The 24,017-nt window shown below is 48.6% G+C and overlaps 1 protein-coding gene across 3 annotated transcripts in view; it reads left to right on the forward strand.

The window, feature by feature from the left end:
- Positions 1-24,017, forward strand: part of RERE (arginine-glutamic acid dipeptide repeats) — a 175,261-nt gene that overhangs the window by 40,001 nt on the left and 111,243 nt on the right. For all 3 annotated transcript variants that reach the window (XM_054292111.1, XM_054292112.1, XM_054292113.1), the window contains exon 2: positions 18,906-19,382. In XM_054292111.1, coding sequence (XP_054148086.1) covers positions 19,052-19,382 — 331 coding nt within the window. In that variant the 5' untranslated portion in view covers positions 18,906-19,051. The remainder of the gene's footprint in view (positions 1-18,905; positions 19,383-24,017) is intronic.

Below are 24,017 nucleotides of genomic sequence, written 5' to 3' on the forward strand. Positions count from 1 at the left end.
TCTATTTTTTTTAACTTGCCTTTGTAAAACTAGCTCAGAGGTGGTGTACTCCCATATTTATTTTATAGGTAAAATATTACTGTACAGCTAGGAAATGGATTTGCTCGGCAGGGATAAAGTGTATGTTGCCCCAAGGTAATGGATTACACAGATGACTTGTTTTGCATGTTATTCTGCAAGGGAAATAGCAGGGCTTTGCTCAAAAATTAAGGCAGCACTAACAACTGAAAGGTCATGGTTGTGGTGTAGAGGAACAGCACAGGGCATTGGGGGATGAGTTACAGGTTTGTGTGGAGATGCACAGTAAGACAAATACTCCTTCTTTATAAAAAATCCAATTAAAAGCAGATGAATTTCTGCTCCTAATGGGGGGAAAGAAGGCGTCGTAGGGAAGATTTTGAACAAAATGGCTTGCTAATTGAAGGCAGGGCAGCCAAATCCCTGTGCAGAGTGTGGCAGAGCGTGGTCCTGGCCAGGATGGCTCCCTGGCCATGCCCCATCTGCATTTCCCACCCCGATGTGCATTTTCCACCCCGATGTGCATTTCCCACCCCGGCCATGCCCAATGTGATTTCCCACCCCGGCCATGCCCCATGCTCATTTCCCACCCCGGCCATGCCCCATGCTCATTTCCCACCCCGAGTTGCCCCATGCTCATTTCCCACCCCGAGTTACCCCATGCTCATTTCCCACCCCGGCCATGCCCCATGCTCATTTCCCACCCCGAGTTACCCCATGCTCATTTCCCACCCCGAGTTACCCCATGCTCATTTTCCACCCCGGCCATGCCCAATGTGATTTCCCACCCCGAGTTACCCCATGCTCATTTCCCACCCCGGCCATGCCCCATGCTCATTTCCCACCCCGAGTTGCCCCATGCTCATTTCCCACCCCGAGTTACCCCATGCTCATTTCCCACCCCGGCCATGCCCAGTGTGATTTTCCCCCCGGCTGTCGGCCCCGGGGGATGCTCCCCGCTCCGCTCTCTCCGTTCCAGCGCTGCCATCAATCACGGGGCTCCCGGTTCCGGCGGGGGGCGGAGCGGGGCCGGCCGGCAGCCGGTGCGGAGCCGGTGCGGAGCCCGCCGGGGCAGCGGGGCCGGCCGGGGGCCCGGGACGCTCGGCTGGGCTCCGGCCGCAGCTGCTCGGCGGCGGAGGGGCCTCCTTTTGTTCAGCAGCTGCGCCGCCGGCCCCGCTTCCTCCGTGCCTGCCCTTCCCGGAGCCCTCCTCCTCCTCCTCCTCCTCCTCCTCCTCCGCTCCTCCCGCCGGGCTCCGCCGCCGGAGCGGGGCCGGGCTGGGCTCGGGGCTCGGCCGCACCGGAGCGCGGTGAGTGAGTGAGTGAGTGAGTGCCCCCCGAGCCCGCGGGACTCGCTGCCTTACCGTTCTATTCCCGGCAGGAGAATTGAGGCTGCTCTGCGAGTTGATTAATTGTCACCTGGCTAACGATAGCTGCCTGGATGGAGGAAAGGCTTGGCTTAATTCTCTTTTCCGCTTTGGGTTGCTCCAGTTTTTTTAGGCTTCTCTTTTTTTTTTTTTTTTTTTTTTTTTTTTTCCGGAGAAAGTTGGATCGACTCGGTAGGTGAGGCGTGGGTAGGTTGTTATTGGCCTGGGAAGTTCAGAACGCTCTAAAGGCTGCAGGGTTGTTGGTTTTGTTTTGTTTGGTTTTTTTTTTCTTTTTCCATAACAAATGCTTTACCTCCCTGTTCTAAATATAAACAGTTGGGGTAGCCGGACTGCTGTGTTTAATTCTGTTTTTTAAAAGCGAGTGAGATGAGGAGATAAGGATTGCATTTTCTTTATCCTGGAAGAAAGTACTTTTTCATTACGCTCGGTACAATGGAATGCCTTTGAAGCGCTAATTGGGACAGTGTGTGGTGTAACTCTTTAAACGATGTTTAATGGTGTTTTACGATAGTGACGGGAGACCTGCTCGGCCACTTTGTTTCCTGAGGAAGAAAGCAGCTCCGCTTTGTTTTGCAGTTGGATCTGAGCTCGTCTGGGTCCATGTGGCTTTGCCCTGCGTGGGGCATTGTGTGCCCGGATGGCTCCTCCAGCCATATGGGGCTGCTTTAATTGTCGGGGAGTGGAAATGGCGCTGGACAAGGCCACTTCATTCCTTTCTTTGTTGGTTTAAACTTAACATTACTGCTGGGCACGGGGCAGAAAGAAGAGGCGATCCCAGCCCGCTGAGGTGCCCTTTCAGATGCTGCTGCTCACATTTGTGTTTTCTGAGCCCGGTCCGGACCCGCCGGTTCCACAGACAGCGCTGTTCCATGCACAGCCCTTAATCTGCAGGCAATGAGTTCCAGATTGCAGCCCAGCCCGCGTTTCCTCAGTTTTTGTTCTTGTTGGTGAATCCCCGTGCCCAGTGACAGACCGACGGCGAGCTGCGAGCGGCGCAGGAGCGGCGTTTCAGAGCTTCTATTTGTTTTTTCCAACGCTGCAATTTGGTAGCGTTTAAACTGTTTTCTAAAGATCTGTGGGAGCAGTGAAAGGTGGTTTCAGTCCCGAGCGCTCGAGTGCTCATTGTGCTCTGGCAGGCTGGGTGCTTGGCAGGCACTTCTGGAAATGTTATTTGATCTGGCAGCGCGATAGAATTCACTTGGATTACACAATTTTTTTCACCCCCCGGTTGCTGTTTGAAAGTGATGCATCAGCGAGTGTTGCTCGAGAGCGTATTTTAAGACCCGAGCTGCGTGTATTGGCCTTAAACAGGATTCCAGAGAGGCAGCTCAGAATTTGTCTTGTTTTGTGGTTAGGATTTATGAATTGAGGCGAGGGCTGACGTAATCTATCCGACCACTTCCTTTGTGTGTGTTTTAGAGTTGATAGTGCTTTGTTTTGCTTAAAATAGCCAGGACTGCTTCTTGAATACTTCTCTGTCTCCTTTCTGCTGTGGCCTTCAGTGTAAGCAGACAACTTGTTCCTGTTGTGTGTGACTGTGTCCCTTTGAGGAAATGGTCCCTTCCTTTTGTCACTAAGGTTCAGTGAATTGCTTGTATGCTAAGTAGATGAGACTTTAATTTTAATTACCATAATGATGTGTACAGCTGTTCTGTCAGAAGTGTCTTTGCAGTTTTACTCCAGGTTGTGGAGCATCCCTTGATGTGCCTCTCAAAGCCTCTTTTGCTCACTTTTGTTTGTGTGAAGGTGACAAAGATGGGGCTTTGTCTCCTGGTGAGTGGTTAGCAGCTCCCTGCCAGCCGGCCTGGGTTTGATTTTGGTGTGTGGGGAAGGAAATAAGCTGTTTATCACTGACCTAACCCTAAACCTCCTTGTCTTTCTTTATGCTGCCTATTGTTCTGCTGCAGAGCCGGCAGGAGTCACCTCTACATTTCTTACAGTTTAATTCTTTAATGGCTCTACAGCTCATGGAGCTGGCTCTGGGTGTGGGGCAGTGTGCACGTGTTAATTGTTAATTGTTCTGGGACTTCAGGGGATGTTGGGGTTCTGCTGATGTGGCGTATGTTGGATTGGAAGGCACACACTTTAGTTTTAAAGCAGTGCAGAGCAGCATTCTGTAACTTGTTGATATATGTGGCTACCAGGACATTTCTGAGAGCCAGTGGCTGGTGAGAAAAGCAGCTGTGAATGAGGGCAGGGTGCAGAAATAGGTGCAGAATACTTTTATTGGTTTGTGTGAGCTCTGATGTTCTGGCCAAGATACCTATTCCTGCTCTAAAGTAACTTTTATTTTCGCTTGAGCCTTGTGTAGTTAAAGTGCCAGACTCAGTAAATGACACGTGAGAGCACTGAGTGGCTCTGGTTTGTGTTTTAGAGGTAAATAAAATGAGAAATGGTTTCTAAAGCAGGCAGTCCTGACCAGCAGGCACCCTGATATGAACATTGAGTGCAGTGGGGAGCCTTACCTGAGTGATCAGCAGCCCCTAACAGCAGATTAATGTGCAAATCTTTATTAATGTTATAAAACCGTGTCGGGAGGGGCCCTGGGGAGCAGGGCTGTGTCAGCAGAGCTGGATAATCCCAACTCTGTCACCTGGACCTTGCTTGGCCTTGCTCCTTGTTTGGCTGCTGCTCCCCTGTTTCAGAACACAGCACAAATTTCTCTGTACTGCAGACTGGAAAAGCCTTTAATGGTGTAGATAAATAAAGAGGAAACACATGAAATGCACACTATCAGAACGACTTCATGAAAAATAATGTCAGGCATCTGGAAATGAATCAGAGGGAAACCTGGTTTGTCATACTTCAGCTTTCTTAGCAGAAGCGAAACTCTTTTAAAAGAGTGGACTAAAATAGTATTTATTCCAGAGTTTGCCTGGGGTAATGGTTTGAGTTCTGACCTTTGGATACGAAGTGAGAACAAATAGTGTTGAAAAATGTAAATGATTAAAACAAGCTGGCCTTCCCTAGGAAACATTTGTGTCAAGTTTATCCAGGAAAAGGGCTTGGTAATTGGATTAATGTTTTACTAGTGCAATAGATAGTGTTTGATTGTGATGTGTAGATTCTGTCATCATGTTTTTTTTGTGTAATTGCTGTGTTTGGAATTCAGGCACTTTCTAATGTTAGCAGAAGTACAGAAGAAGTGGAGGCTGTAAATTCAGCATTAACGATGTAGCTGTGCTCTTCTCTGGGGAAGGAATGGCAAATTTTGAAAGGAAACTTGGTTTAATTAGTCTTCTGTGAATGGATATCACTTTCATTTTCGTGAGATGACAATACAGTGTGAAATAACAAATCTGGAATGTGTTAGTACTGGGATCTAAAAGTTTAGATACTTGCAGGTTTTCATTCCTTATTTTTCCCTTTTTTTTAAAGTGAGCTGACAGTAAAAAGCTGTGATTAGGTAAACCTTTTACTGAAAGCAACCAATTTTGGTGTAGGTAATTGCTGTGTCTGTAACACCAATTTTGTACATGAAATACATTTTGTCTTAAATGCTGATTTGAATTTTCTTGAGACTAGCAAGAAAAAATTGCCTTGGTTTTGGCAGTGTTTCCTCGGTGAATCTGCTTATTTGTAGAGATCAGAATTACTTGTTTTTCTGAAATAAAACTGAGATTTTGCTAATAGGCAGTAAGTGTTCCAGCAGCATCTGCAGTTCTGTCCTTGCTGTGGGAAGTTCTCTGCATTTCTGGTCCTGCCCACAGCAGGTTTTTAATGCCAGGCACAAATTGAACCTGTGGTTTTTGCTGTTGAGAAGTTTCCTGATGAGCACAGTGAGATCAGTGTGGGAATGACTGAGCCATAACGTGAGTCAATACAATTCAAGCACTTAAGGTTGGGGACTTCTTTCCCTGAGTTTGACATAGTAACAGATCCCTACAGAATTTATTCTTCCAAGCAGTCAAAACACACTGTATTTGCTCCTTTTCCTATTGAAATCTAACAAAGAAGCCAAAAATCAGATTTCCATTTCCTGCTAATAAAGCTATTCCTTCGAGATTAGAGCTGGGGATGGATTTTTATATATATATGGCAGTTCCTGCTTAATAATTGAATGTTCTTTGGTGTCTTGTGTGCTGATGTGTGAGAGTACCTGAGACAGAGCTGATTTGCCCTGTGTGTTTAATGTCAGACTTAAACTGGAGCTTGCAGTTAGAACTGATATTGAAGAGTTGAGAGCAGCCCAGGCTATCGGGCTGTGGGGGAGCAATCGCCCTTTCCCGGTGCAATAAAGCAATTGTGAGATGGGTGCAGGCTGTTTGCACGTTCTGGAGCAGGAATTGCGTCGTCCCCTTTGTGCTGAGCTCACCCTCTGCACATTCAGAGCGTGTTCAGCGTTTGCCTCTTGCAGCATGCGGAGCCCAAACGGTGCCGTCTGTTTGTTTGTGTGGGGTTTCCACATTCTGGGTTCCGCCTTGGCTCTGCCGCCTGCCAGGGGAGCTCGGGGTGTTCTGATGGAAGGGATGCAGGAGCTGCAGGGCTCTTACAGCTCCATCCCTTGGTGTTTCCGTGCCCTGACACGAGCTAAAACACCAGTCCTGACGCTCAGTTTGTAACTCGGGGAGCGAGTGACCGCTGCTCCCGTGAAGGTTTTGAGATAAAAATAAAAATTAAGTTTTAGTTCAAAAAATGAGATCTGTGGTTTGAATTATTGTAGTGACTATAATAATGTGCAAAATAAATATAGCTGTGATTTTAAATCAAACTAGGCCTGATTTACCTTGGGGTTGGTGTTGCACTGGAATTTAGGGGGGTTGGGACCCTGTGTGCCATGTCAGGTTTGTCCTGGATTTGCCCTAGGAAGATGTACAAGATGTACAACCTCCATGGGGTGGTAAAAGCTGTTCCTGTGGATTTTTAGGGCATGGAGTCAGCAATATAAATGGGAATGCAGCTAAGCATGCACATGGTGAACTTTAGACTTGGCCTTTTTTACCAAACACTGCTGTATAAAGTTCTGTTCTGGCACAAAACCTGATTGGATCCATGCTTTTGGCTGGGCTCTTCTCTTCTCGAGGCTTGCTGTGGCATCTGAGGTGCCAGAGGTATATATGAAAATATAAAAAGAAATATAAAAATATAAAAATATAACCCTTGTTCTGCTCGCTGCTGTGGGACCCCACAGTGCTTTAGGGTTTCAGGAGGTGACAGAGTCCTGGCAGGGGAATTGTGCAGTGCACATCTCAGTTGGAGTGCAGAGAGTTGCTGGGGATGGATTAGAAGCACTGTGTGTCAGGTTAATAAAATTCAGGGCTTTTTCCTCTCTGTGAACCCCATTGGGATGCATGTGAGGCTGCTGTGGCTCTCATGGGACAGCCCTTCCATGGAAGTTAAAATGTTCCACCTGTTCTTCTTGGGCACATAAACAAGTGCTTCAGCCCTGGAGAATGAGGAGTAAAATAAATAATAAAAACTTCCTCGTGGTTATCCTTTGGAGAGGGTTGAAATTTCCCTGCCTCTTCCAGCCCAAACGGTGCTCATGACAATTTCAGTTTATTTCTGTTTTGAAGCGTGATGTGTGAGGAAGATAGTGGTTATGTTAGGGGATTTTTTTGTCTAGATTTATATGGGGATTTTTTCTTAGAACTCTTGCTGCGGTTTTTGCTTTGTTTGGGGTTTTTGCTTTGATGTGTTGTTTTCTGGAGGTTTTGGTTTGGTGGGGATTTTTTTGTCCCCTCTCCAAAAATACTGTTATGGGAGGGTTTATTTAATCTCTGAGCAGCAGGTGTGGAGTTATCTCTGTCTGGGAAGCATGGACAAAGAAATAATACACACAGCACTAGTGGGAAATAGTGAAAAGTTTCTCACTTGGCTGTTGGGCTGAGAGCTTGAGAAATACCCTTCTAAAAGTTTCCCTTTTCTTGGTCTTATCCGTACCATTAGATACTAAAATGCTCTGCATTACTTCTTACTTCATGTTTTGAATAAAAAGCAGCAGATAACTTTGAGAGCAGCTCTGAAATGTCACTTGTAGCCAAGCTCATTCTGATTCAAAGGCCGGATCAGCATGTGTGAGGAGCAGTCAGTAATGAGCGTGAGCAGAGCCGTGTGTGCTATCTCAGGGGAGAGGCTGCCCGATCCCTCGGTGCTGCACATTTCATCAGCTCCCACTTGCCTGGGCAGCCGGCACCAGTGGATTTTCCTGTGGGGCTTTGGAGGTGGCTCTGGAGCCAGCCCTGGTGGGGTTTGTGTTTGGGAACCCAGGACATCCTCAGTGCTGCTCTTCAGCTGCTCCTGTTCGTGTGCAGGGATGGGAACTCCACAGGCAGGAGCCTTCAAAGCTGAGCTTTTACAGGGAGAAACACTTCAGTGCATCACGCCCCTAATAAATCGTGTGATTTGTTTTGCTGTCTTTGGCTGCTGAGGGATCACAGGTTTTCATTTGGAAGAACAAGGAGCTGGGGTAACCCCAGTTTGTTACTGTGGGAATGAAGGAGGTTTTGAAAGGGTTTCCTTGGTCAGAGATGGATCAAACGCTGCTCTGCTCAGTCTGTGTCTGCTCCACTGCAGGCTGCAGGTCGCTTTATTAAACAATTAATGTTGTTCAGAGCTGTTAGTGGTGTCTAACCTTAAAGCTTCACCTTGAAAACAGAGTCAGGAGTTTCATATTGCTTCATTTCAGGACAATAGCCTCCATTTGGAAGGTGTTTTCAGTATGAGACATGGCTTGTGTGATCTTCATTTGCGTGTCATGGAGTATTAGTGTGTCATCATGAGAGTCGGGAAGGTTTTCCTTTTTTTTCCAATTTTATTTATATTTATTTATATTTTATATGTGTGCAAGGCCACAAACCCAGAATGCTGCCACAGGACCTGTGCCACGTCCTGGTTGTGCTGGTGGCGGGTGATGGGGTGTGCTGGTACCACAGCAAGAGCAAGGCCTCCCATTTCACGTGTCGCTTTGGGGTTATTTGCATTGGTTACTCTGTGCTTAATGGCTTAAGGTCTTACTCTGCAGCCTTGTTCTCTCAGCTTACAAGATGAGCCCAAATGCAGGACCCAGCTCGTGCTGCCCCACAGCTCCTGCCTGGGCACCCTGCAGTTCAGAGCCCTGCCAGCAGAAATGACATTAATGTCTGAGGCGTGACCACAGCCAGCAGTTATTTCATGCAGTGTTAAAGTATTTCCTCTTGCTGTAGATTAGAAGCAGATTAATCACTCAGAGCGTTTCTTAATGTTATTTTTTAACTCTTCTCATGGAAGATGGGTTCAGTGGTGAAGCCCCTTGCAGTGGGTAGCTGGGCACTGATGGGGGTCACTGCTGTAGCACAGGTGTTGTTGTTTTAACATAATTTTATGGAGTTGAAACACCCAATGTGTGAGAGCTGACAGCTGGTCCTTTTATAAAAAAATACTCTTAATACTTAATATTAAAAATAGTGCTTAAAATGTGCTCAGGAACTTGGTTGTAGCCCAGGAGCAGTGATGTGGCTGCACAGAAGGTGAATTTGTCAGCTGTCTTTGAAACCATGTTCTCTTTTTTCAGAAGGAACCTTTCTGACTTGCAGACAAGCAAACCAGACTGGAGGGAAAAGGCTGTGAAAGTCAGTGCAGTGAGCAGCCACTGGAGGCTTTGGGGCGCTGGGAATTGGGGTTTTTGTGCCTTGGGGCGCTGGAAATTGGGGTTTTTGTGGGGTTGGGCAGCGTGGGGCTCCTTTGGGAAGCTCACCTCGGGCAGAGGGATGTGTGAGAGACTCTGAGATGCAGCTCTGGGGTGAAAATATGTTGGAAGTCAAAGGCTGACATTGACAGCTTTGGTGTCTCTCACTTAAGGTCATGCAGGAGCTCATATGATCCCTGGAAACACAGAGCCCCTTTGCAAATACCTTTAGCGCGTGTTTGGAGCCCTGCAGCAGCAGCCCAGGGGCATGAGGAGCTCTCTGCTGCTGACCAGCTGCTTTTGCAGCAGTGCACCTCTGTCTGACAGCTCTGTGCTTACTCTTCTTGCCCAGGCCAGTGTCTGTTTGCTTTTCAGATCATTTTCCTGCTGCCTCGTGGCACAACCTGCTCGTGCAGCGGAGATTACAGAGCAGAGGTCAGCCTTGCCCAGCCTTGCTTTACTGCTTTAAATGCTGGATACTTCTGTGTTTGGGGTTTTAGTGCTTTAAATGCTGGATATTTCTGTGTTTGGGGTTTTAGTGCTTTAAATTCTGGGTGTTGCTGTGTGTGAGGATTTACTGCTCTAAATACTGGGTATTTGTGTTTTCTGTGCGTGCAGGAAAGGAAGGCAGGTGTAATTGAATCCATCTCAGTTGTTAAGGCTCTGAGCTGATGAGGAACAGGCTGCAGGCAGGCTCTAATGTGAGACAGGGCTCAGGCCTGCATTTCACACATGAATAAGCACACTTAATCTCCTGATTAGAGCAGCCAGGCTGTGCCCTGGGCTGGGCAGCAGCTCTGACGTCTGCTCTGTCATTAACCAAAATAAGCTGCTCCTCGGAGAAATGAGACCAGTGCTGAAATTAAAGGCAGCTTCTCCAGACAGAAATATCATCTGTCCTCATGCTTATGCATCAAGTGGTTTAAAACAGTGGGCAAGGAAAAAATGTCCTCCTAATATCTCCTGCTCATCCTGATAACCTTGTGCCACCCTCTGCCCTTTGGCTGGGAGCAGGATTGCTTTGTTTCCTCTGCTGGGGAATTTTATGGGGCACAGCTTTAGTTAGTGTTACAGATAGCAGCATCCTGAGATTTAGAGACTTTCTTTAGAGAGAAACTGCTTTAATTATAGGCACGTTTCCCTGGGAGTGTCTGGCCAGGCAGCTCGTGGTGGAGCCCACCCTGCAGTTACTCTTCCCTTTTGAGAAGCTCAGATGCGCAAGTGTGTCTGCAGTTAAATAAAACACTCATGTGGCTGAGGAGCAGAGGTTTTGCCTTTCCTGCTCAAAGGGGCTTTCCGAAAATAACCTGATCTAGTTCTCTTTGGGGTGATTTAAATAACTATGGTTTGGAGCTTTCTGGAGGATGGAAGGATTGTGAGGGGACAGCTGAGTGTTCAACCATTTAAAAATGAAACATCCACTGGAGGAATGCTCAGCTAAAAACATGCAGGGAGGGACAGTTTGGTAGATATTTGTAGACATGTTCCAGAGATGGAGGCACCAAAATAAAATTTAGAATGGAAACAGGAATTAGTTGGGAGTTGGAGATGAGCTGCACTTGCAGAGCAGCAATGGGCTGGTTCTATAAACACCCACTAGTGAATGTGGTCAGTATCGTGCAGAATTCACTTTTGTCTTAAAATAAGTGACCTGCAGGCAGCAAAGAGTGATATCCTAGTGGCTTCATTAATCAGACATGCCATAAAACCAGGCTGTTCTAGGAGGGACACGTGGTTCTGTTCCATGGAAGGATTCCTTCCTGTTACCATTGGCTGGGCTGTTACTGTGTGCCAGGGATTTCTCTTTATGCTTTGGTTTCTGTGTTGGTATTTCCCAGAGCTGAATTTACAGCACTTTGGAATGTTTTTATTTCACCTATTATAGTAACAATACTGCAGACTTCTCTTTTCTTGCCACAGACTTGCCTGTCAGGAAATCCATCTGCATGCTTTTTCAGGGTTTACCCTTGTTGCTTCTCAAAGTCTGTCTATCTGTTCAAAATAATTTGCTGTAGAACAACAAGGTTTTGTTCAACTTTTTTTTTTTTCCCCTGTTTTAAGTGTTGTTAAGCAAGCTCATAATGCAGATGTTTTCATGGCTCCAAATGACTTCAGGTTCCCCAGAAAATTGTTTTTGTTTTAACAGCAGCTTCTGCAGGTCCTGTGGGCCCGTTCTCCCCTAGCAGGGGAGTTGTGCTGCAGTATAGCAGGGAGTTATCCCACATTATACGGTCATTTTTTAAAGTTCTGGTTTTTAATGGTGTGATGGGACGGCTGCCCCACATTACTCAGCCCTGTGTTGTGGTAATCACTTCCATTAAGGCTGAATGGCTGCAGAGCAGGGTAAATACCCTGCTCATATTTATTGTCTGTTGTGAGTGGAGAGGCCATTAAAGCAGCTCCGGGATGACAGGAGGGGCTCAGAGCAGCCACTTCGGGGCAGGGCTCAGTGCAGTGGGCTGGGAGTGAGGGCTGTGCTGCCCTGCTGGCCCCGCAGCTGGGCTCTCCCTGCTCCTGGGTCACCGCAGACACCCTTGGGAAGGGTTTGGGGACCCTGCCCACAGTGCTGTGTGTGTGTGTGTGTCACAGGTGGGTTTGGAGAGGCAGCCCACAGTGCTGTGTGTGTGTGTGTGTGTGTCACAGCTGGGTTTGGGGACCCTGCCCACAGTGCTCTGTGTGTGTGTGTGTGTGTGTCACAGCTGGGTTTGGGGACCCTGCCCACAGTGCTCTGTGTGTGTGTGTGTGTCACAGGTGGGTTTGGGGACCCTGCCCACAGTGCTCTGTGTGTGTCACAGCTGGGTTTGGGGACCCTGCCCACAGTGCTCTGTGTGTGTGTGTGTGTGTGTGTGTCACAGCTGGGTTTGGGGACCCTGCCCACAGTGCTGTGTGTGTGTGTGTCACAGCTGGGTTGGGGGACCCTGCCCACAGTGCTCTGTGTGTGTCACAGCTGGGTTTGGGGACCCTGCCCACAGTGCTGTGTGTGTGTGTGTGTGTGTCACAGGTGGGTTTGGGGACCCTGCCCACAGTGCTCTGTGTGTGTGTGTGTGTGTGTGTGTGTGTGTCACAGGTGGGTTTGGGGACCCTGCCCACAGTGCTCTGTGTGTGTGTGTGTGTGTCACAGCTGGGTTTGGGGACCCTGCCCACAGTGCTGTGTGTGTCACAGGTGGGTTTGGGGACCCTGCCCACAGTGCTGTGTGTGTGTGTGTCACAGCTGGGTTTGGGGACCCTGCCCACAGTGCTGTGTGTGTGTGTGTGTGTGTGTCACAGCTGGGTTTGGGGACCCTGCCCACAGTGCTCTGTGTGTGTGTGTGTGTGTCACAGGTGGGTTTGGGGACCCTGCCCACAGTGCTCTGTGTGTGTGTCACAGCTGGGTTTGGGGACCCTGCCCACAGTGCTCTGTGTGTGTGTGTGTGTGTCACAGGTGGGTTTGGGGACCCTGCCCACAGTGCTCTGTGTGTGTGTCACAGGTGGGTTTGGGGACCCTGCCCACAGTGCTCTGTGTGTGTCACAGGTGGGTTTGGGGACCCTGCCCACAGTGCTGTGTGTGTGTGTGTGTGTGTCACAGCTGGGTTTGGGGACCCTGCCCACAGTGCTGTGTGTGTGTGTGTGTGTGTCACAGCTGGGTTTGGGGACCCTGCCCACAGTGCTCTGTGTGTCACAGCTGGGTTTGGGGACCCTGCCCACGGTGCTCTGAGTGTGTCACAGCCAGGTGACACCTGAGCAGCAGCCCTGTCCCTGTCCCTGTGTGAGTGTGCAGCAGCCCTGCTGTTCTGCCTTCCTCACCAGGCACTAATGGCACAGAAAGCCTGCCTAATTGATCTGCTAATTGTGGCAGTGCAGAGACTTTCTAAGGCTGCATTGATTTTATGTTGCTGCTCTCGAGCCAGTGTGGAGAGAGAATGTGGCTTGTTTGGGGTGACATTCCTTTCATGGCAGCCTGTGGGTAAAACTGTCCAAAGGCAGGTGGTGGCACATCACTGTTGGGGATGTGGTGCAGAAACTGCCCATCCATTTCTGGGGGAGGCAGGAGCTGAAATGTTCACTCCAAACCTCACCCCAGCCCTCCAGTCTGCCCTGTGCTCAAAGCTGACTCCTGTAGAATTTCACCGCCAGTCCTCACTGGATTCCTGACCTCTCACAAGTAGAAAGTCGTTCTGCTTGTCCTGCCTGTGCCCATGAGAATAACACAAAGGGAAACGTTGCTTTGCTGTCTTGGCTCCTTAAAAATCCTCAGGATTGCCTGGGCTTCCCTGGCAGTTCCTCATCCTTGGGAGGGTGACTGCAGACGCAGTGACAGCAATAACCTGGCGCTGCTCTCCATTGAGTGCAGGGATGCTTGTGCTGGGGGGAATCTTGCTGTGCCCGTTCCTTTGAGCTGTGTAGCATCTTCTCTCATTCCTTTGAGCTGTGCAGCATCAGGGTTGTGTTGAAGAGAGGGCCTTAGGATCCTCTCTGAGGTGTCATCCTGCCTGTCTGGAGTGTCCCCGGAGCGCCCCCCTGGCCCTGGGTGATGCCACCGTGCCTGGAATGTGCAGGGGAGCTGAGCCCTGGCTCAGAAATGTGAGATGTCGTGTTTGCTGTGCTCAGGTCAGGCTGGGTAAACAGCAGAGGGGCAGCAGAGGTCACAGCCTGCCCTGGGAAACACCTGGAGCTGTGTCCTGCAGGGGCACTGACCTGCCAGGGGCTGCCCCTGCCCCGGGCATGGTGGGCACAGAGCGCAAGGGAACAAACACCCTTTGATTCACGTGCTGACAGGGCTCCCAGGGGCTGGGGATGTGAAATGTGACTCACAGTGCTGGCCGCAGCCTTCCAGGGCTGGCTTTGTGCTATAGACTCCAAACAGGAGATAAGGGAGACACCTGATAAGGGGCACATCAATCACTGGAGAGACTCCTAAGGGCTTTTTAAGACTTTAAGCAAATCTTTTTTCCCAGGAGTGTCCCAGACTTGTTCCCTGAGCATTCCAGATTAGGCAGTGGGACCTCTTCACACCCACTGGGCACCAGCAGGATTGGCACAGAGGAAAATGAACATTTTTACTGACTGGGGCATTCATGTTATTGGGGAAAATGCTTTGTGTGTGTCTGTGTACTACTGGCAGGGAGAGATCTGTGTGTGGTGGTTGGTTGGAAAATTCTATAGATAAACCCAGCAGGATCTGGAATTTCAAAGTTGGGTGAGTGTCTGTAGTAAAACCTCACCCCAACAGTGAAAAACTGTCCAAGAATAGTGGGACAAAACCCTTGCTGTACTCCCTATTCCTTTTTTCTTACTTTTCCCCCCTTTTTCCTCCCCTCCTCTGCTGTGCCTGGGTTTGCCCTGCTGGGTGTGTTGCTGTCAGTGCTGGCAGTGGAGGTGATGGATGGACCCTGGAGTGGGAATATTCTGAGGGATGTCCCCATGAGCTCTTCATGCACTTGTCCCTCAGTATCTGCAGTTCCTGTTTGCCCTGGCAGGCAGAGATAGGGGAGGAATGTGGGAGCAAGTTGATAACAGATGTTCCAGTCTCCCCTGGGAGCTGGAGGTTGAAGGTGTGTGCCTGCCCTGGGTGGGCTGGCTGGAAATTCCCAAATTCCCCTGCTCTGAGCTCCTGGATTCCTGCAGTTCAGCTCTGCTTCCATTCTAATTTGTGTCGTTTCTCACAAATGATCACAGGGCTTTTCTTAAAGCAGTTCTTAAAACCTTATAAACATATGGGCAAACCTTTATGGGCTGTTTTCTCTGTTCCTTTTTTTTTTTTTTTCTTTTTTTTGGGGGGGTTTTAATCCCTTGCACTTAACCTGAGTTAAAATTCTCCCTTGACATCAAAATTAGAAAAGCTCTGTGGCAGGAACTCTAGCAGTGGCAGCACATAGTTCCTTTAATCTGGCATTTGCTGCAAACAGTGCCTTTTTATCTGGCAATATGAGACTAAAGGCTTACAGAAGAATGGTCCTGTTGTGTTTATTAAGACTGGTAACACATGACCAAACAAATCCTGTTAAAAGATTTATCTGTCTAGCTTAAATGAGAAAAAGGAGCTCTTCTCCATATTTTTAGTTGCCCTGCATTCTCAGATGCCTTCCTGTTGTTGCAGTCTCGTAGCATTTCTGGTGGAGTTGCTTTCACATTGTCTGTAAAACCTGACTCTCTAATTCTGGCTAAGAGGTTTAAGTGCTTAATGTGCAGAGTGGTGCTATATGTGCCTTTTGCTGTGGCAGGGCTTTCCAGGTGTCCAGACAGAACAACTGTGAGCAGGTCACTTGTGGAGCAGCAAAATCCTCCTCTCCAGGCTGGGACTGGAGTGTGAGAAGGGTTTTGTGGCTGTAAAACAAGTTGAAACTTTAATTTGAGCTAGATTTAAAATGCTGGGGGTGGGTGTGGGGAAATGAACCAGGTTTATATAGGGTAATGATCAGTTGAAAATAATGATTATGAACTTGTGCACTTGAGATTATTAGATGAAGTTAAAGGTTAAATTGTGCCTGCTGCATTTCTCCAAAATCCTGGTGGGACATTATTGCTTCCTCATCACTGCAAACCTGAGCATTTTAACACAGACAAAAGTAGTCAGTGCTTCATGGTGATGTTATTTAATCCTGCCAAATCTTTTGAAGTTGAGTATTTGGAGTGAAATCGACTTGGAAATGTGAGATATTTGTGTAGGAAAGCAATGGCTGTGAAAATTGTTTTTTATGGGATCCCTGAAATGGGAGCTGGGAGGAAATGGCCACTGGAGTGGAAATTTCACAGCTGAGCGGGCTGAGCAAAGTGTGGCACACACTGCCTCTTGCACAGCCCTCCAGCAAATGAAATAATCTGAACGCGGTGTTTGTTTATTCAGCGTTACTCCTCTGTGCAGAACTGTGTTGTGCAAAGAAAACAAACCCCGGGAAAAGATCCCCGCAGTAATTGCAATAAAAGCACTGCAGGGTTTGTGTGTTGGAGTGTTTCACCAGCAGGCTGACGGGGTTTGCTGTGCTCCAGCCTCAGGACAGGCTCCACTGCTGCACTTGACATTCACTCAGAAATGAAAGTTTGGCAAGGAGCAGCCTGCACTGCAATTGTGGCTTTCTCAGGGTTGTTTGCACAGCTCTGGCTCCTTGAGACTTACACAATGCGAGGTGGAGCTCAGAGTGTTTCAGATGCAGGGAAAATAAACATGGATGCATTATCTGTCAGTTACTGATCAACTTTTCTATTTGTCCTTAAGACAGGAACTTTAAAATCATTTTGCCTTTAAGTTTAGAGGTGTGGGGTGGTTGGCACCTTCTTAGCTCTTCATCCTGAGGCTTCAGGGAGAAGCCCTGGAGCTGGCCAGGTTTCAAACCCGCTCCTTCTGTCATTTACTACATCCTCAATAATGAAATGGTGACTGATGGGGATTTTTAAAATTAGAAATGATTTAAAGGAAAAAAAATGGACATTTTGCACTTGCCAGTCCAAGGAAGGTGCTTGTGCTGTAGCTGTGCCACAAGAGGGGTGTGATCCTTTCACTGAGGTGATTTTTGTATGAGCAGCAATAGGAAACCCCAAGCTCTGCTGCTGGGAATTCCCTCCCCCTGGAAGTGCAGGAGGTTTGTCCTGGACCCCTGCAGGCTCTCAGCATCCCTGGCAGGCTCACTGAGGCGTTTTCCTCTGCCATCAGTTCCATCACATGCCCTGGGAGCTGCCAGAGCTGCTGGGGGCAGAGCAAACACCGTCATTGCCTACCTGCCTTCATTATTCCCTACCTGCCTTCATTATTCCCTACCTGCCTTCATTATTCCCTACCTGCCTTCATTTCCTTCCTGCCTTCATTTCCTTCCTGCCTTCATTATTCCCTACCTGCCTTCATTATTCCCTACCTGCCTTCATTTCCTTCCTGCCTTCATTTCCTACCTGCCTTCATTGCCTACCTGCCTTCATTATTCCCTACCTGCCTTCATTATTCCCTACCTGCCTTCATTTCCTTCCTGCCTTCATTTCCTTCCTGCCTTCATTATTCCCTACCTGCCTTCATTATTCCCTACCTGCCTTCATTATTCCCTTCCTGCCTTCATTGCCTACCTGCCTTCATTTCCTTCCTGCCTTCATTATTCCCTACCTGCCTTCATTGCCTTCCTGCCTTCATTTCCTTCCTGCCTTCATTATTCCCTACCTGCCTTCATTATTCCCTACCTGCCTTCATTATTCCCTACCTGCCTTCATTATTCCCTACCTGCCTTCATTGCCTACCTGCCTTCATCATTTCCTTCCTGCCTTCATTATTCCCTACCTGCCTTCATTATTCCCTACCTGCCTTCATTTCCTTCCTGCCTTCATTTCCTTCCTGCCTTCATTATTCCCTACCTGCCTTCATTATTCCCTACCTGCCTTTATTTCCTTCCTGCCTTCATTTCCTTCCTGCCTTCATTTCCTTCCTGCCTTCATTTCCTTCCTGCCTTCATTTCCTACCTGCCTTCATTTCCTACCCGCCTTCATCATTTCCTACCTGCCTTCATCATTTCCTACCTGCCTTCATCATTTCCTACCTGCCTTCATTTCCTTCCTGCCTTTATTTCCTACCTGCCTTCATTATTTCCTACCTGCCTTCATCATTTCCTACCTGCCTTCATTTCCTTCCTGCCTTTATTTCCTACCTGCCTTCATCATTTCCTACCTGCCTTCGTCATTTCCTACCTGCCTTCATTATTTCCTTCCTGCCTTCATTTCCTACCTGCCTTCATTATTTCCTACCTGCCTTCATCATTTCCTACCTGCCATAATTTCCTTCCCGAGCCCAGGCACAGCCTCACTGCAGCAGCAGCAGCAATTTGTCCTTTCTGTTTGTCTGTCCCTTCTGTTTGTCTCTGCTGTTTGTCCCCTCTGCTCCAGGAGCAGCAGGGACAGGAGCACTGAGGGCTGAGATCTGTGCAGGACTGAAGGAATTTCCAGTGCACGGGATCAGGGACTCCTCAGCTGACTTCTCAAAAATCAAACCAGCCTTTTTCCCTCTCTGATGTGGTTTCAAAAGCCTAATGCATGGGCAATCAATGTTCTCAGGTCCCTGCCTTTCAGACATCCTGCACCCTGGGCTAATTCTGAGTTGCACCACGTAGTAGCTTCCTGGAAACTGAGGAACTGGATGTGGGCAGATTCAGCATTATTGGTGAATTAGGGGGAAAAAAAAAGATAATTTACCTTTGTGAGTTGAATGCCTCCTTTTTAAAATATCCTCCTTTCATGACAGGTCCTGTTTTTATATATGGAAAAGCAGATTTTGTTAGTGCTGTTGTAACTACTGTGGTTTGGTTTGGTTTCAATTAATTAATTCCTGTAATCTGTGGATTACAGGTTAGCTCTATTTTTGGCAAAGCAGGGTAGGGGCAGGACTTGCTAACAGATTGCCCTGGAAGTGGCAGATGGCATCCCTTACCCTGTACCAGCTTTGTAGGGCACGGCTTGTGAGTGGTGCTGAGATGTGAAACAACCCTGCCATTTGCTGAACTCCCTCATTTGCTTCCAGAGGAGAGCTGGGGACTCTTCCTTTTGCACTTGTCCTCTCTTCAATGTTTTATGGGGTTTGTTTTTGGCACTGGCACGCTCCCTGTTAGCTCCAGCTGTGAAGTGCTGCCTGTTCTCAGTGGGCACTGCCCATCCCAGAAGTTATTACGTGTTTGCAGCCAGCTGAAGAATTTTTTTAAGGAATTGAGGGATCTTTTTTGAGGGGTCTTTTTTGAGGATGGAGGTAGCCTCAAACATTTCCAGACACTGAAGTTACCATTTCTGTGAAGTCTTCAAAAGGCCGCTTTGTATTGTACTGCTTGTGCTTTCCACACTGAATTGCTTTGGGATGTGGGGTTTTGTTTGGTTTTAATTTTTATCTTAAGGAATTGAAGGAATTTGGAATACTAACATGGGCTTTTCCCCTCTCTGTCTCCCCTCGCCTCCCGAAGCTCCTTTTTGAAACGCCGGGGTTGCTGGAGTGGTTGAATTTTTCCTGGCTTTGCGTGAGAAATTCAGAAGACTGAAGCCCAGGCTCACTGTCTACCTTTCACGGAGGCCCAGCCGTGAGAGGACAGAAGAAGGCACGTGGCGAATCATGACGGCGGACAAGGAGAAGGACAAAGAGAAGGAGAAGGACAGGGACAGGGACCGGGAGCGGGACAAGGAGCGCGACAAGCGGGACAAGGCGCGCGAGAGCGAGAGCTCGCGGCCCCGGCGCAGCTGCACCCTCGAGGGCGGCGCCAAGAACTACGCCGAGAGCGAGCACAGCGAGGACGAGGACAACGACAACAACAGTGCCACCACCGAGGAGTCGGCCAAGAAGAGCAAGAAGAAACCGCCCAAGAAGAAGTCGCGCTACGAGAGAACCGACAACGGCGAGATCACGTCCTTCATCACCGAGGATGACGTGGTCTACAGGCCTGGAGGTAAGGGGCAGCCTAAAGTTATATCATGGTTAAGTTGCATCATCCTAAAATTGCATCATCCTAAAGTTACATCGTTGTAAAATTATGTCATCCTAAAGTTACATCATCCTAAAGTTACATCAGTCTCATTTGGTGCTGGCTCTGGTGGCCCAGGGGATGCTCACTGTGCTCCTAGGGGCTGGAGTTACCCCTGTCCTGGGGGCTGCTCCTGGGAATTGCCCCTTTTCTGGGGGCTCAGTGTGCTCCAGGCAACTGGAATTACCCTTACCCCTGTCCTGGGGCTCAGTGTGTTCCTGGGAGCTGGAATTACCCTTACCCCTGTCCTGGGGCTCAGTGTGCTCCTGGGAGCTGGAATTACCCCATCCTGGGGGCTCAGTGTGCTCCTGGGAGCTGGAATTACCCCATCCTGGGGGCTCAGTGTGCTCCTGGGAGCTGGAATTACCCCATCCTGGGGGCTCAGTGTGCTCCTGGGAGCTGGAATTACCCCATCCTGGGGGCTCAGTGTGCTCCTGGGAGCTGGAATTACCCCATCCTGGGGGCTCAGTGTGCTCCTGGGAGCTGGAATTACCCCATCCTGGGGGCTCAGTGTGCTCCTGGGAGCTGGAATTACCCCATCCTAGGGGCTCAGTGTGCTCCTGGGAGCTGGAATTACCCCATCCTGGGGGCTCAGTGTGCTCCTGGGAGCTGGAATTACCCCATCCTGGGGGCTCAGTGTGCTCCTGGGAGCTGGAATTACCCCATCCTGGGGAGGCTGCAGCCTTGCCCTTGCAGACCTGTGTGGGTGTGCATGGAAAGCTCCTGGCTGTATCAGCGCGTGCTGAGCTCCATCCTCCTCCTCCTCCCACAGGAGCCCTGAGCACTCTGGTTTGCTCTTAGCTGGACCAGTGTGAGTCAGAACAGGCTCAGCTTCAGTTCAGCTCATTTCATCCATCACTGCAAAGGAGCTGCTTTTTCCTTGGTGTCAGGAATATTTGTTTTCCAGCAGGGGCAGCTGGGAGCCTGCGGAAGCGTCAGCTTTGGTGGCAGTCTTATTTTCAGTGTCAGAGGATGAAAAATAATTCAGAATCTGTTGAGAACAGCTGTTGTGTGGGCCCAGGAGTACAATGTGATACACTGGCTTTATTGCAAAAAGGGTTTGCTTAAAATGAAGATGGGAAATCAGTTTGTGGTGTCAGTTTTATTCTGTAGGAGGATGGAGCAGCGGCGGTGGCTGATCTGGAGGAGGTTGTCCAAGGAAAGAGCAAGGAGAGCCATTCTATTGGTGATAATGGGAATATTTTGTAGCTCTTCTGTAACTTAAACCCCTGTTTATTAAATATACATTTTGTTAATAGTAATCAGCATAAGAGATGTGCCCTGGCATTGAAACTTTTCTGTTGTGTTGGCTCTTTGTGCTGTTGGAAAACTTGTCTTGGAAACTGCTGAGAGTGGAGAGAACAGACATGAGCTCAGCCCTGCAGGGACCTGAGCATGGCTGGGACCTGAACTGAATATACCCATTTTAAATTAGATTTTAAAGGGAATTTCTTGTCAGGAGTGAGATCTTGACTCCACATCCCTGTGCTGGAGGTTTTCTAAACCAATGTGAGCATCCGTTGCAGAAGGAGCTCTTCCAGCTCCGTACACACAGGGAGATGTAGTTGTGGTTAAGGGTGAAAATTACAGAAATTTTAAGAGAGATTAGAGAGTTTAAATTAATGAGACACAGCAAGGATTACAGAGATGAAAATTAAAGGTGTGTGCAGAGGGGATAGCCATCTTCAGCTTACATCTTCTGGCCTTTAAGGAGGGGAAATCCTTTCCAATCATTTGACTCTTTCTCTTAAGTGCTCTCATCTGACGTGGATGAAAGTTCAAGGTCTGCATTTCTTGGTTAAAATCTCATTCTGTGTTTACCCCATTGCTGTAGAGTTCTTAATCCAGCACTTAATTCTGCTTTTTTCCCTGTGCTGAGCTCAGCAGCTGTATTGGAGTAATAGCAAATAAACTGTAAATAAACAGATAATCAAGATCATTGAGTTTTTTTCAAGGGAAAGGTTTCACTGTATTGTTACCATGTAAATGCTGCTCTTATTAATTTGCATAGATATAATGAATGCTGCACAGCTTTAAATAATGTATTAAAAAGAATTGAGTAGGGCTTAGACAACACTGTGCAATTAATCTTCTCTGCTTTGCTGGAAATCACACAGGCCTAGCCTAAAAGCTTGTTGGCCCAGTTCCCCATCTGTCCTCTCAGTCTCCACACCCTCCCTCCCATTTCCTTCCAAATCTGCTCTCTGGGGTTTTCCTCCTTCTTTCCCTTGCAGTTCTCACCTTGCTGTTGTCACACTGCCTGTTGGAGTGGCATTAATTTCTGTTGCACAAATTCAAATTTGCTTTAGGCTGCCTTAGCCCAGGGAGATGCCAGTGAAAGAGAGTTGCGTTAAAACTGAGAGTTTTTTTTTCTCCTCTTGGATTTCGGTGAGATCATTTAATGCTGATTTTCCTTCCATTTCCCATGCAGAATGATCCCTTCTATGTCCCTGGCTTGTGCCAAAATCCCCCTCAGAAGGGCTGGGATTGAATTGAAGCCCCAGGATCAGCGCTGAGGATGTTGTGGTGCTGTGGTGGCACCTGGAGTGCTGGGTTAAATCTGGTTTGGCGCCTGGCAGAGCAGGTGACTGTCACCTGCAGCTGGGGACAGCATTGCTCGCTCTGCCTACGTAGAGCCATTTAAAGGGATCTGCAGGAATTAAAGGGATTTGTGGGGCTCTGTTCCTGCAGTGACATCAGTGGCTGCACAAACAGCCCTTCAGCAGGGGCTGAGGCAGGGGAAATGCTGGAATGCCTGCAGGAGCCGGGCAGGGGAGGGCAGCTGCTCATCAGTGTCACAAAAATCTGATTTTCCTCCTCTGGACATGCCTGTGCCCAGGGCTGTGCTCTGTGTCTGACCAGCAAGGGGAAGGGAGGGGTCACTAGCAGGGAAATGGGAAATGCTGACATTGTTTTCTCTTTGAGGATACACAAATAAAGCCCATCCCCATGTTGACGAGGCACTGAGGTGTGTCACACTTGAGGGGAGCTGAGGAGCCACTTTGGTGTTTGTAGTGGCCTTGGGAGCCGCAGTTTTCTCTCTGAGCTCTCCTGGTGTGCTCGAGGCTGTTCAGAATAAGTCAGTGATGTCCTGCAGTCCTGTGGTGCAGTTTTGGGGCTCTTTGTCCCTGTGTCCCCCCTCTGGCCATGAGGAGCTTTGGGACAGGGGGGATTTGTGGGACATCACCGAGGGCAAGTCTGGCACCTCCAGCAAAGGTTTCCTGTGGCCCTCAAAGGGCAGGAAAAGCCTGTGAGGGCTGGCACACGTGCAGCAAAGCTTGTCTGTGCTAGAGGAGGAGTTTCAGACTAACTGGTTATTTAATGAATTTCTTTTATCAGCCTGGATTCTTGTTCCCACCCCTCCTCCCTTTTCATGTGTTTAATTGAGAAAACACCTCCAGGGCAGGGGGAGCCCTGGCAGGAGGTGGGGCCGAGCAGCCACAGGGTCTTTGCTGGCAGTGTGGCATTTTTGGGGCGCAACTTGTGAAAAGGTGTTTATTTGTACAGATCTGTTAATGAAGCATGTGTGGGTGCACCTTGCAAGGAGAGCTGTGCAGTGTGGTGGACATGCTTGAAAAGTGCAGGAAAATAATTGCTGTGGGAAATGATGTAGCTGGGGGCCTGAGCTGCAGAACAGTTGCTTTTATGAAATTGGGAACTGCAGAGTACAATTAGCTGTCATTAATTTTGTTGAATAGAAATATGTTCCATTTATTGTACAATCAGGAGCCAGGCTTGAATGAGTTTAAATAGATGAAATCTAAATTATACTGACAGTCCATTAAACAGCAGCAAAACCCCTTAAAGAAAATGGATTCACTATGATACCGGTTTATAATAAAATCATTTGCCAAATAAGAACTATAGTCCAGGCACCGGGAATACTCCTGTGAGCTTCAAATGAACACAGTAAATTGGTTGAGCCATTTATTGCAGAGAGGGCTCCAGCTCCTGTTCCCTGACAAGGAGCCAGCAGCGCTGCCTGAAATCTGCTCAGCAGGGAGAGCCACTGAAGGATCAGCCTGGCAAATGGTGTGTTGTGAGCCTGTGGGGAGGAGAGGCTCGCACAGCTCCTGCCTGTGAGTGGGGATGAACAGATCCTGCCTGTGAGTGGGGATAAACAGATCCTACCTGGGAGTGAGGATAAATATCTCCTGCCTGTGAGTGGGGATAAATATCTGCCTGTGAGTGGGGATAAACAGATCCTACCTGGGAGTGAGGATAAATATCTCCTGTCAGTGAGTGGGGATAAACAGATCCTACCTGGGAGTGGGGATAAATATCTCCTGCCTGTGAGTGGGGATGAACAGATCCTGCCTGTGAGTGGGGATAAACAGATCCTACCTGGGAGTGGCGATAAATATCTCCTACCTGTGAGTGGGGATGCACAGGTAGGCTTTGCCAGCACAGGTTTGGCATTGCCACCTCCCTGGCTGCCTTGTGGTTTGTCACTGAGCCCCTTCCCAATGCATTGCTGTGCTGCAGGTTTGTCACTGAGCCCCTTCCCAATGCATTGCTGCTGCTGCAGGTTTGTCACTGAGCCCCTTCCCAATGCATTGC

This window comes from Melozone crissalis, unplaced genomic scaffold (assembly GCF_028551555.1).
Source record: "Melozone crissalis strain CALT ecotype California unplaced genomic scaffold, PUWL_Pcris_2 ptg000107l_1, whole genome shotgun sequence".
In the NCBI taxonomy this organism is placed as follows: Eukaryota; Metazoa; Chordata; class Aves; order Passeriformes; family Passerellidae; genus Melozone; species Melozone crissalis.